The sequence below is a fragment of the Crocuta crocuta genome, unplaced genomic scaffold, assembly GCF_008692635.1.
Source record: "Crocuta crocuta isolate KB4526 unplaced genomic scaffold, BGI_CrCroc_1.0 scaffold467, whole genome shotgun sequence".
Classification (NCBI taxonomy): Eukaryota; Metazoa; Chordata; class Mammalia; order Carnivora; family Hyaenidae; genus Crocuta; species Crocuta crocuta.
This window is the reverse complement of record NW_027530632.1, coordinates 4,124,672-4,137,328: the sequence shown is the minus strand read 5'-3', so window position 1 is coordinate 4,137,328 and position 12,657 is coordinate 4,124,672. Positions and strand designations below refer to the sequence as shown.

The 12,657-nt window shown below is 39.7% G+C and overlaps 1 protein-coding gene across 2 annotated transcripts in view; it reads left to right on the top strand.

Moving 5' to 3' along the window:
* DDX3X (DEAD-box helicase 3 X-linked) overlaps nt 1–8,597 on the top strand; it is a 17,705-nt gene extending 9,108 nt beyond the window's left edge. Inside the window, exons 5-17 of one of the 2 annotated variants that reach the window (XM_077768531.1) lie at nt 609–767; nt 850–949; nt 1,592–1,727; nt 2,809–2,894; nt 3,210–3,308; nt 3,419–3,579; nt 3,989–4,133; nt 4,213–4,357; nt 4,556–4,737; nt 4,824–4,941; nt 5,188–5,341; nt 5,677–5,813; nt 6,018–8,597. In XM_077768531.1, coding sequence (XP_077624657.1) covers nt 609–767; nt 850–949; nt 1,592–1,727; nt 2,809–2,894; nt 3,210–3,308; nt 3,419–3,579; nt 3,989–4,133; nt 4,213–4,357; nt 4,556–4,737; nt 4,824–4,941; nt 5,188–5,341; nt 5,677–5,813; nt 6,018–6,097 — 1,702 coding nt within the window. In that variant the 3' untranslated portion in view covers nt 6,098–8,597. Of the gene's footprint in view, nt 1–608; nt 768–849; nt 950–1,591; nt 1,728–2,808; nt 2,895–3,209; nt 3,309–3,418; nt 3,580–3,988; nt 4,134–4,212; nt 4,358–4,555; nt 4,738–4,823; nt 4,942–5,187; nt 5,342–5,673; nt 5,814–6,017 lie in introns of both variants that reach the window. The other variant, XM_077768530.1, reaches the window with a different exon arrangement.
* The last annotated feature ends 4,060 nt before the right edge of the window (nt 8,598–12,657 follow it).

Here is a 12,657-nt window from a genome sequence, read left to right as displayed (position 1 = left end):
TCTTTATGACAATTTTTAAACACCTTATATTTTTGATTACACAAGTGGTGAACTGACCTCATGCGCCTAATAGCTGTGGTTAGTCCTGTGTGTCCTGATTTTTCGCAAACAGGCTTAAAACTAAAAACATCTTAATTCAGGTAAGGATTATTTTCTACCTTTTATCCAAAGTCTGTCACACAGGTGAATTGATTGTCCTTTTAAATGACATCCTAGTATGACTGGGACAATTGATATTTGGTGTGCTATTTTCTTTTTCCTATCACTAAAATATATTTGGATGAGAACTTTAAATCAAAGTACAAGTTATGTGCTGATACCAAATATTTAAGACTTGGTTCTTAATTTCAGCATGTATGAGGCCTGTGTTGGCTGTATAATTTTATAGAAATCAAGGCTACTTATTTTAGAACGTAAAAGCTGTGTAAATAATACATTTGATCTGATTAATTAGAGGGTCTTATTGGTCAAATAAGAGTGAGCAAAATTGATGTCCTTGAAGTTAGCCATAATGAGTAATTCAGCTTCTCTCAGGAATCGTTGTAGAGTAGGGACAGTAATCTGATAATGGTTAAATGATATTCTGATTAGTTGCTTATGCTATTCAGGTTTGATGATCGTGGACGGAGTGACTATGACGGCATTGGCAGCCGTGGTGATAGAAGTGGCTTTGGCAAATTTGAACGTGGTGGAAATAGTCGCTGGTGTGACAAATCAGATGAAGATGATTGGTCAAAACCACTCCCACCAAGTGAACGCTTGGAACAGTAAGTTTTTGAAATGTATGTTAATTACTGTAAAGCCTTATTAGCTAGTGTAACAAACAAACTTAAAATGTTTTGATTTTAGGGAACTCTTTTCTGGAGGCAACACTGGGATTAACTTTGAGAAATACGATGACATTCCAGTTGAGGCAACAGGTAACAACTGTCCTCCACACATTGAAAGTGTAAGTATTTTTGGTTGACTTTTTTTTTAATGTTTTATTTATTTCTGAGAGAGAGAACCGCGTGAGCAGGGGAGGGTCAGAGAGGGAGATACAGAATCTGAAACAGGCTCCAGGCTCTGAGCTGGCTGTCAGCCTAGATCCCGATGCGGGGCTCGAACCCACGAACCGTGAGATCATGACCTGAGCCAAAGTCGGACGACGCTTAACCCACTGAGCCACCCAGGCGCCTCTTGCTTGACTTTTTAAGACAGAAGAGGGAAGTGTAAATGTTCTCATAGCACATCAAAACAAGGTGGGCTTCCAGAAACCAAATATAGATCATGCCTACTTTTAGTAATTCTTTAGTTACATTAAAAACCTGCCTCATTGATTTGTGAAAAGGGAAAGATAGTGTTCAGTGTCACCATTACTAATACTTGGAAATAGAAAATGGGTCAAATGTAGGAAGACCCCAGATTTCTTCAATGTAGAGTAAGCCTGGGGACTGATTTTCCTTAAAATATAATGTAGTTTTACTTACAGCAGCTATCAAGTACAAATCAGGTGTTCGGGTTTTTCCTCCCCATTATCGTTTTAGTATAAAACAGAAATAGCTCTCGGATAGCATTTCTAGCAATATAACCCCGTTGAATTTCTTGACAGTTCAGCGATGTTGAGATGGGAGAAATTATTATGGGAAACATTGAGCTTACTCGTTATACTCGCCCAACTCCAGTGCAAAAGCATGCTATTCCTATTATCAAAGAGAAAAGAGACTTGATGGCTTGTGCCCAAACAGGTAAGTTTACTTGGTAAAAGTAAAAAGTTGTCAAAAATACCTTAGTTGGGTTTACTCTTGTAAAACTAGTACCAAAAAAACCCCACACAGGATATCTAAGTTCTGTGGGGAAGCTTGAGTCCCAGATGTAGCCTAACTGGTATATTTTGATACAGATATGGAGTAGCTGGCTGGCATTTCTTGTCTTAGACCTTTGGATTCTATTATCTTTAGTGTTCTCATTAGGGTGTCTTGGGGATCCCTGTAGAAAGCCCTTAGCCTGTTAATTGTTGAAACAGGGTTAGATTATTGTCATTGTGCAATGGTGGGAAATTAGCACTGTAACTTTTTTTTAAAAAGTTTATTAATTTAGAGAGAACAGGAGCAGGGGAGGGTCAGAGAGAAGGGGAGAAAGAGAGAATCCTAAGCAGGCTCCCCACTGTCAGTGCAGAGCTCAATGTGGGGCTCGAACTCACAATCGAGAGATCGATAAGAATGATCAAAATAGTCTGATTCGTAGGATTGTGGCCAAGGGAAAGAAAGGTACCTTCATGGTAAAGGAGTACCTCCCATCTTTTGGGAATGGGGATAGTTCTAGCCTCTAAATTGAGTGCAAGCTTTGCTATATCTGTGAGTTTGACCGATTTGAAGGAGGGTGGCACATTTGCAAACACAAATGCAAAAAAGTGAATACTACATTGTTGATCAGAGTTTGGTATACTTTCTCTGTAAGGGAGTGAAATAAACATTTTTGATTTTATGAGCCACATAGTCTCTGTTGCCAGTCTACTCGTTTCTGCTGTTTGTAGTGTGAAAGGACCTATAGACTGCATGTAAATGATTGGGCCTGGCTGTATTCCAGTAAAGCTTTATTTACAAAGATTCATAGGGCCTTAGTTTGCTGACTTCTGTTACAAATGGGTCAAAGAAGTCATTTCTTGGTATTTAATAAACTGTTAGTTTTTAGAAAATTTATTGGGGTATAAAAGTAAAACCACTAATTAACTAGTAATGGGGCAGTTAAAAAACTGTCCTCTACCAATATTTATTCAAAAATAATAAGCAGGTCTTTCTTTCTCTGAATATGCTTTCTCTTAAACAGGGTCTGGAAAAACTGCAGCATTTCTTTTGCCCATCTTGAGTCAGATTTATTCAGATGGTCCAGGCGAGGCTTTGAGGGCCATGAAGGTAAATATTTGTTATGTGGGGCATTATTTATTCTTTTTAAATAAACTTTATGCCCAGCCTGGCGCTTGACCTCCCTACTCCGAAATGTAGAGTTGCACACTGTACTGACTGAACCTGCCAGGTGCCCTGAAATGTGCCATTATTGTAGAACTTTGTAGGTAGCTGTTGAGAACTTTCTAAATGGCACATCTACTTATTCCAGATTATTTAATGAAAAACAGTTTTCAAGTATAATCTAAACTACAGAAGGGAATTATGCTGTAATAGACCTTTAAAAGAAGATGTTAAGAGTTTAATTTACAAATTATTTCTTAGGAAAATGGAAGGTATGGGCGTCGCAAACAGTACCCAATCTCCTTGGTATTAGCACCAACTAGAGAATTGGCAGTACAGATCTATGAGGAAGCCAGAAAAGTAAGTACACGTTTCAGGGATTATTGGCTTTCTCGTTGATACATTTGAAATGTTTTATGATTATGAAGAAGAGTTGGCCTTGAAGTTGATAACAATTTCTTTGCTTATAGTTTTCATACCGATCTAGAGTTCGACCTTGTGTGGTTTATGGTGGTGCTGATATTGGTCAGCAGATTCGAGACTTAGAGCGTGGATGCCACTTGTTAGTAGCTACTCCAGGACGTCTAGTGGATATGATGGAAAGAGGAAAGATTGGATTAGACTTCTGCAAGTATGTTAATTTTTAAGTGCATAAAATGTAGTATTTTTTAAATTGCTGACCATTGGCTTTGTAGTATTTACTAGCATTGTTTTAAGTTTTAAGATCCAGAAGTGATTTATTTTAGTGCTCTTTTATGAGAAGTTTACTAATTGTAGTTTTAATGTTGAAAAATCGGTGACCTTTTAGTAGAGGTTGAGAATGACTGGACTGGGACAGAGTCAGAAGTAGTAAGAGCTAGTTTTGCTGTGCTTGTGAATGATTTATTTTGCGGCACAAGTCCTGTGCGGTGTCTTGTGTACGTGTGTTAAATCCTGCAGTGTGAGGAATTTAACCATCAGTGAATATATGATTGTATGTAAATAATAGCTGTACTAAACTTATCTTTTCTCAAATTCGAAACTGAATGTTTTTATGACAGATACTTGGTGTTAGATGAAGCTGATCGGATGCTGGATATGGGGTTTGAACCTCAGATACGTAGAATAGTTGAACAAGATACCATGCCTCCAAAGGGAGTTCGCCACACTATGATGTTTAGTGCTACTTTCCCTAAGGAAATACAGGTATTGTGTGATGCTGCAAGTTTTATTTACTTAAGGAATTTGTTGGCCTCAGTAGATGAAGATAATTCTTTTCTTTCAGATGCTTGCTCGTGATTTCTTGGATGAGTACATCTTTTTGGCTGTAGGAAGAGTTGGCTCTACCTCTGAGAACATCACACAGAAAGTAGTTTGGGTGGAGGAGTCTGACAAACGGTCATTTTTGCTTGACCTTCTAAATGCCACAGGTAAAATTAGAAAACTTTTAGTGTCACTCTGGTGGTTTAGGTAATGGGACTCCATTTGGCTCACCTTTATTGCTTTTCCTCTCCATTTAAAACTTCCTGTTAAAGTCTATTTATTTGCCTCTGTTTGGATGTTTACTGAACATAAAGAGAACTAAGACCCTATTAGTGACAAATACTTGGGTAATTTTTCACAATCAGGCAAGGATTCGCTGACCTTAGTGTTTGTGGAGACCAAAAAGGGTGCAGATTCTCTGGAGGATTTCTTGTACCATGAAGGGTATGCTTGTACCAGCATCCATGGAGACCGATCTCAGAGAGACCGAGAAGAGGCCCTTCACCAGTTCCGCTCAGGAAAAAGCCCAATTCTAGTGGCTACAGCAGTATGTATAGTAAAATCTTATTTTCAAGTTGCCCATGTTCAGCTTTGGCTTTAAGTGCACCCTGTGTAACAAAAATTACTTTCCAGGTAGCAGCAAGAGGACTGGACATTTCAAATGTGAAGCATGTTATCAATTTTGACTTGCCAAGTGATATTGAGGAGTACGTACATCGCATTGGCCGTACGGGACGTGTAGGAAACCTTGGTAAGTGTTTGGCTACTTGATGGGCTGGTGGTAGTTTTTCAGTGGAATACATGTGGCAAAGAGCTTTTCAGGATCTTACATTTAAGAACTGTATGACCAGGGGGTGCTGTTAAAGTCTATCTCTGCAATATAGAAGTGACTTGTGATCTCTTTTTAGTGTTCTACTTAATAGTCTGTGTAGCAGTGTAAGAATTCTATGCTTTTATGGAAGACTTTAATTTATGTACTTTTTTGGGACTGGTTTAGGCCTTGCCACCTCATTCTTTAATGAGAGAAACATAAATATTACGAAGGATTTGTTGGATCTTCTTGTTGAAGCTAAACAAGAAGTGCCATCTTGGTTAGAAAACATGGCCTACGAACACCACTACAAGGGTAGCAGTCGTGGACGGTCTAAGAGGTGAGGCATACGGGTGGCATATATAAAGAATGGGGGTGGGTGCTGTGTCCAGAGTTAACTTTTCAGGTACTTAGTGGAACAGGCTTCATTTCTTTAGGTTGCCTGGATCCTTTGGGTAAGGGGTGTTAGAAGGGGTTGTCAACAATGTTCACGCGAGCCGTTTATGGCTGCAGCCTTTAATATCGCATTAGGGAAAACGGGGCTGGATGGGGAATCGTTAGAATCCAAAATTCAGGAACTGACCATCACCATTGGGAGTTTTTAACAAGAACCGGCTTATCTGATGGGATCTTCTCTTCCTTCCAATCACCAACACGGTTCTGTTGTTGCAGCAGTAGATTCAGTGGAGGTTTCGGTGCCCGAGACTATCGACAAAGCAGCGGTGCCAGCAGTTCCAGCTTCAGCAGCAGCCGCGCAAGCAGCAGCCGCAGCGGGGGAGGTGGCCACGGCAGCAGCAGAGGGTTTGGTGGAGGTAATGTTCATTTTTAACCTCCTGTCCTCGGGGAGGGCTTCTTCCTTGTAGTCCTCTTTTTCAAAGCATAGTTAAAAACACTAGGGAAGTCCAGGCCCACAGATTGCTTTTCATAATTTGACATCAAAGTACTTAAGGAAGGGAATGGTTGTATTTAATAGTGATGACTTAATTAATTTCTCTCTTTTTTAAATCTCTCCTTAGGTGGCTATGGAGGCTTTTACAACAGTGATGGATACGGAGGAAATTATAACTCCCAGGGGGTTGACTGGTGGGGTAACTGAACCTACTGTATAGTAGGTCACCCTGCCAAACAAGCTAATATGGAAACCACATGTAACTTAGCCAGACTATACCTTGTGTAGCTTCAAGAACTCGCAGTACATTACCAGCTGTGATTCTCCACTGAAATTTTTTTTTTAAGGGAGCTCAAGGTCACACGAAGAGATGAAAGGAACAATCAGCAGCCCTGTTCAGAAGATGGTTCGAAGATTTCATTGCTGTAGTTTGGATTAACTCCCCTCCCGCCAACCCCCATCCCAAACTGCATTTATTAATTTTGTGACTGAGGATCATTTGTTTGTTAATGTACTGTGCCTTTAACTTTAGACAACTTTTTATTTTGATGTCCTGTTGGCTCAGTAATGCTCAAGATATCAATTGTTTTGACAAAATAAATTTACTGAACTTGGGCTAAAATCAAACCTTGGCACACAGGTGTGATACAACTTAACAGGAATCATCGATTCATCCATAAATATTATAAGGAAAAAACTTATGCGGTAGCCTGCATTAGGGCTTTCTGATACTTGCAGATTGGGGGAAAACAAACAACAAACGTCTTGAAGCATATTAACGGAATTAGTTTCTAATGTGGCAAACTGTATTAAGTTAAAGTTCTGATTTGCTCACTCTATCCTGGATAGGTATTTAGAACCTGATAGTCTTTAAACAAGCCATTCCAGTCATGATGAGGTGATGTATGAATACATGCATACATTCAAAGCACTGTTTTCAAAGTTAATGCAAGTAAATACAGCAATTCCTCTTTCAATGTTTAGGCAGATCATTAATTATGAGCTAGCCAAATGTGGGCATATTATTACAGGGAAAGTTTAAAGGTCTGATAACTTGAAATAGGTTTTTAGGAGAATTCATCTACTTAGACTTTTTAAATGCCTGCCATAAATGAAATTGAAATGGTAGAATGGCTGACCACAGCAATGACCAGCCCTCATTGGGGCCCTGGGTGATTTTTGGTCTAATAACGCATGCTAGTGTTGATGTTTTTTGGTCAAGAGGGTATGAACAGGAAGAATTAATGCAGCAGGCTTTATTTTAAATGCCGATTCACATTACTCTGTTCAAGCTGCGTTGAGATGTTAAACTGGCTTACTATAGACTTTGTAAAAATGGCTCCAGAAGAGTAACAAACTGAAATCTTTGAGATCACACAGGTTGGAAATATGTACATAACTGCACAAGGTGTCAATTCTGCTATACAGTGCAGTTGTAGTCAGTTTTAGTTGCATAGGTTTCCATTGTATTTATAGTCTGTTTATGCTAAATCTGGCCAAAGATGAGCATTGTCCACCACTAAAATGCCTCTGCCACTTTGAATTCTGTGCTAATTTTGTGGCCAGAATGCGGTGATCAAAACGCTCAATCTTTTTACAGTGGCATAGGAAGACGGCAAAAATTTCCTAAAGTGCAATAGATTTTCAAGTGTATTGTGCCTTGTTCTAAAACTTTTATTAAGTAGGTGCACTTGACAGTATTGAGGTCATTTGTTATGGTGCTATTTCAATTAGTCTAGGTTTAGGCCCTTGTACATTTTGCCCATAACTTTTTACAAAGTACTTCTTTTATTGCACATTCAGAGAATTTTATATATATGTCTTGTGTGCGTGTCCTTAAACTTCCAATCTTATTTTGTCTCTTGGAGATTGTTGAACGCAGCTTGTCTAGGAAGGGGATGGGACTAGATTCTAAAAATTTATTTGGGACCATGGGAATAATAGTTGGGAAGAAAACTATTTGCACACGACAGATTTCTAGATACTTTTTGCTGCTAGTTTTATGTAATATTTATTGAACATTTTGACAAATATTTATTTTTGTAAGCCTAAAAGTGATTCTTTGAAAGTTTAAAGAAACTTGACCAAAAGACAGTACAAAAACACTGGCACTTGAATGTTGAATGTCACCGTATGCGTGAAATTATATATTTCGGGGTAGTGTGAGCTTTTAATGTTAAGTCATATTAAACTCTTAAGTCAAATTAAGCAGACCCGGCATTGGCAGTGTAGCCATAACTTTCTGATGTTAGTAAAAACAAAATTGGCGACTTGAAATTAAATCATGCCAAGGTTTTGATACACTTGTCTTAAGATATTAATGAAACACTTCAAAACACTGATAAGTGTCCAGATTCTCAGATGTTTGTTGCATGAGTTTTGTTTAGTTGTGTGTATTTTTTTTTTTTCAGTGAATGTCTGGCACATTGCAATCCTCAAACATGTGGTTATCTTTGTTGTATTGGCATATTCAGTGACTTGTACATTCAGCAATAGCATTTGAGCAAGTTTTATCAGCAAGCAATATTTTCAGTTAATAAGGTTTCAAAAATCACATTAAGAATGGATTTAAACTTGCTGAATGTAAAGATTGAACCTCAAGTCACTGTAGCTTTAGTAATTGCTTATTGTATTAGTTTAGATGCTAGCACTGCATGTGCTGTGCATATTCTGATTTTATTAAAATAAAAAGTTGAACTGCACAGTCTCCTTTGTTGTTGTCAATTGTGGTTTATTATTATAGGTGAAAATAAAGTTGTGCTCTTGCCTGAAGAATTGTAAGGTGTAATTTTTTTGGTTTTGCTGTTCAGTACTAATTTTGAGATGCCTCTTGGGAGACAGACTGAATGATGCTGTAAGAATTTAAAATAAAAGATGAAGTTGCTGAAAAAAAAAAGAATGTTGGAATAGAGGGAAATCTAAGGAAGGTCCTTATGTGGAGGTACAGCATTGTATTGCAAATCAGTTTGTACTTTGGGAATCTCTTCTTCCGTTCTTTGAAACACGATTTGAAGGACATTCAGACAGTGGGAAAATGTTGGGTAAAAATCATGGATTAGTAATCCAAGTGATGGTGGATGCTTCGGGATCCAGAATGTTAGGTGGTGGATGCCTGGCTCGTTCAGTCAGTATGGCATGCGATTCAGGCTCTGGGTTGGGAGTTCAAGCCTCACAGAGGACCTGGAACCCACTTTTTTTTTTTTTAATGTTTTATTTATTTCTAGGAGAGAGAGACAGCGTGAGCAGGGGAGGGTCAGAGAGAGAGGGAGTCACAGACTGAAACAGGCTCCAGGCTCCGAGCTGGCAGTCAGCACAGAGCCTGACGCGGGGCTCGAACCCACCAATCGCGAGATATGACCTAAGCGAAAGTCGGAAAGTCGGACGCTTAACCGACTAAGCCACCCAGGCGCCCCTGGAACCCACTTTTTAAAAGTGTTTGGGGTTAGGTTGATAGAAATGTCTGGCATGGCTACCCCTTTACCCCCTTCAGTTTCTTTGCTGGCCTCCCGTTCCTGCACATTGCTGCAGGCAGCTGCTACCAATTAATGGAGGGCATGCGAACTGGAACTGAATAGACACCTTATAAACAATTAGATTGTGCCCTATGAAAGGACCTTTCTGTTTTGGGGGTCAAGCATGGTTAAATGTTGGCAATTGCCTATGATTAAACCTAAGGAAAGTACTTGATTAAGCTTTTCGAGTTCTTTGCAGTATGATTAAGAGCAGTTTCTTTTTTGGTATTCTTGATTCGGGACAGTTACCATTGTTCAGTTATTCATGATCTCAAAGCAGCAAGCCTATATTTGTAGGTCAGAATTTTGAGTCCTAATATGCCATATTAGTTTTGGAGACAGGAAAGAGGAAGGGAAGTAGTTTATTGTGGAAAGAGGGGCACCTGGGTGGTCAGTCAGTTGAGCATCCAACTTTGGCTCAGGTCATGATCTCACGGTTTGTGAGTTTGAGCCCCTCCTCAGGTCAGGCTTTGTGCTTTCAGCTCCGAGCCTTGGGGCCTGCTTCGAATTCTGTTTACCTCTCTGCCTCTCCCCCGCTCGTGCTGTCTCTCTCAAAAATAAACATTAAAAAAAAAAAAGGAACACAAGCTATCTGAGAAGACTAAATCGAGATTATTTCTAGTCTAGCAGTATTGAAGATGATAGTAGTCAGGTTTATTTGCATACTGTTAATTTTTGTAGTTTATAAATAGTATGTTTACATATATACTTACATGCTATTTTCACCCCCCCCCATTGTTTTGGCTTTGGTAATGGTTTGTTAATCATCCCTTGGCTGAATTTCAACACAATTCTTTTCAAAAATGACTTCTAGAGACCACGTTTGAAAATGTTCAGTGTCTGCATGAACCTATATAAATGTTTTTTTTTTTCTATGATGGGCGGCCATTTCCCTTGCCCCTGTGCTCCTAAGTGACCTGGTTAGACCCATCACATCACAGGCTTACTCTCTGAACTAAGATAACTGGATGTTGACACTGGTCTTATCTGCCTTCCCATTGGAAAGCAGAAATCCCATTCACTGCATTTTAGGAATATCTTGGGCTTTTTTCTCTTCTCACTGAACACGATTCTTGGATATGTTGAAACTTGCTTTGCTTCATATCTTGTCCTCATTTCAGTTGCTCTAGTTTTCAGCATGTTTGGTCTAGTTCTAATGTGGTTTCCTCTATAGTGACTATTCTCCATTTCTTTCCTCGTTTTCGTTGTTGATTTTTTTATCCGCGAATTTTTCCCACCTATACCTGACTGGGCTGTCTTCAGGATAATTCTGAAATAGGATTCTTTTGACACCGGACACTATGTTTAATTATGGCATAGAAGAATATATCATGTCCTGGAAACATGTTTATTATGGGAGAAAACACCATAGAACAGATGAGCACATTAGCTTTAAGAGGAGGCGATGTCTCAAAACAGGTGTTAAACATAGAATTACCACATGACTCAGCGATTTTAGTCCTAGGAGAATTCTACCCAGGAGAAATGAAAACAAGTTGACAGCTTACTGTTTGCATGCAAACGTTTGTAGCATTCACAATAACCCAAGAGTGGAAACCACCCAAATGCCAATCAGCTGTTGGATGGACAAACAAAATGTGTATCCATGGAATGGAATGCTGTTTGGCAATAAAAAGAAGGAAGTACTGACGCTATCTCAATCCTCTGGGGACGTGACCATATCCCTAATTTCCTTTCCCCTCTTCAAAGGATCATTAGGTGGGCCTGTTAGTACTGTGACACATGTCTGTATTTTGACTTAAGGTTTTCTGTGGATGTCTATCCAGTTTCAGTCCTGATTTTATTGTGTTAGCAGATATGGGCATGGTTTATAATTTGAGGGTTCCTGTTTTCCATGTTACACTGAAGATGACATTTTGCTTTTTTTTTTTTTTTTAAGTATGCTCCATGCCCAATGTGGAGCTTGAACTCACGACCCTGAGATATCAAGAATTGCGTGCTCTATTGACTGGGCTGGCCAGGTGCCCCGACATTTTACTTTTTTAAGAGCTAAGTAGAGTAAAAATGCCTCTCCCATCTTTGGAAGAAAGGACTTCCTCATTCTTCCTTTTTCACTCTTCTTTTTTAAAATTTTTAAATGTGCTTTTGAGAAAGAGACAAGAGTGTGAACAAGGGAGGGGCAGAGAGAGGAAGACACAGAATCCGAAGCAGGCTCTAGCCTCTTCTGAGTTGTCAGCACAGAGCCTGACGCAGGGCTCAAACCCAGGAACCTCAAGATCAAGACCTGAGCTGAAGTTGGAGACTGAGCCACCCAGGTACCCTCTTTTTCACTCTTAATTCTACTCCATACTCCCCTAGATTCTCAACAGCCCATCTCATTTACCTGACATCAATGGATTAGTTGAATGCAGAATGGTCTCTGAACCTCTATTCCTGACCTAGTCACGTGATAGGAACTAGTGGGTCATCTGGTAGATATTTGGAGTGCCAAGGTTGATTTAGGGCTCATTGAAAAACTGGGGCCTGGGGCACCTGGGTGGCTTAGTCGGTTAAGCGTCCGACTTTTGCTTAGGTCATGATCTCGGGGTTCGTGGGTTCGAGTCCCGCGTCGGGCTCTGTGCTGACTGCCAGCTCAGAGCCTGGAGCCTGTTTCAGAGTCTGTGACTCCCTCTCTCTCTGACCCTCCCCTGCTCACGCTGTCTCTCTCTCTCTCCTAGAAATAAATAAAACATTTAAAAAAAAAAAAAAGAAAAACTGGGGCCTGCTAGGTGTTGGGGAATGTGGCAATGAATTCAAATGTACTCTTTGCCTTCTTGGAAACCAGTTTTTCTTTTTCGGTTCCCCAACATGATGTTGCAACAGAAGAATCTGGGAAATGATTCTATGGCAACTCTCCTAATAGAATCCATCCCTGGGGTTCACTCAGGAATGTTTTGCAATTGCCTTTGTTTCGAATTTCCCCAGGCAATTCTGATGCAGCAAACTTAGGTACGGACTCTGCTGTTCTCTACTCTTTATCATCTGTTCTAAAACTTCCAATTACCATGATGGTGTTTCAAGTACTTCATGGCAGAAGCGTCTCTATATTCCAAATTAAGGTAGATACTGCAATCAAACTAATGGTGGTCTATCAAGTTGGTCCTATGGTGTGGTACTAGTCTTCCTTTGCAGTTTTTAACTCATTACCCATACCTTATACTGTAGCTGAATATGATGCTATTGTGCAGACACATCCTGCAGTCTGCCTTTGCCTTAGTTTTTGTTCACCCTGTTCCTTCTAACTAGAGTTGGAGA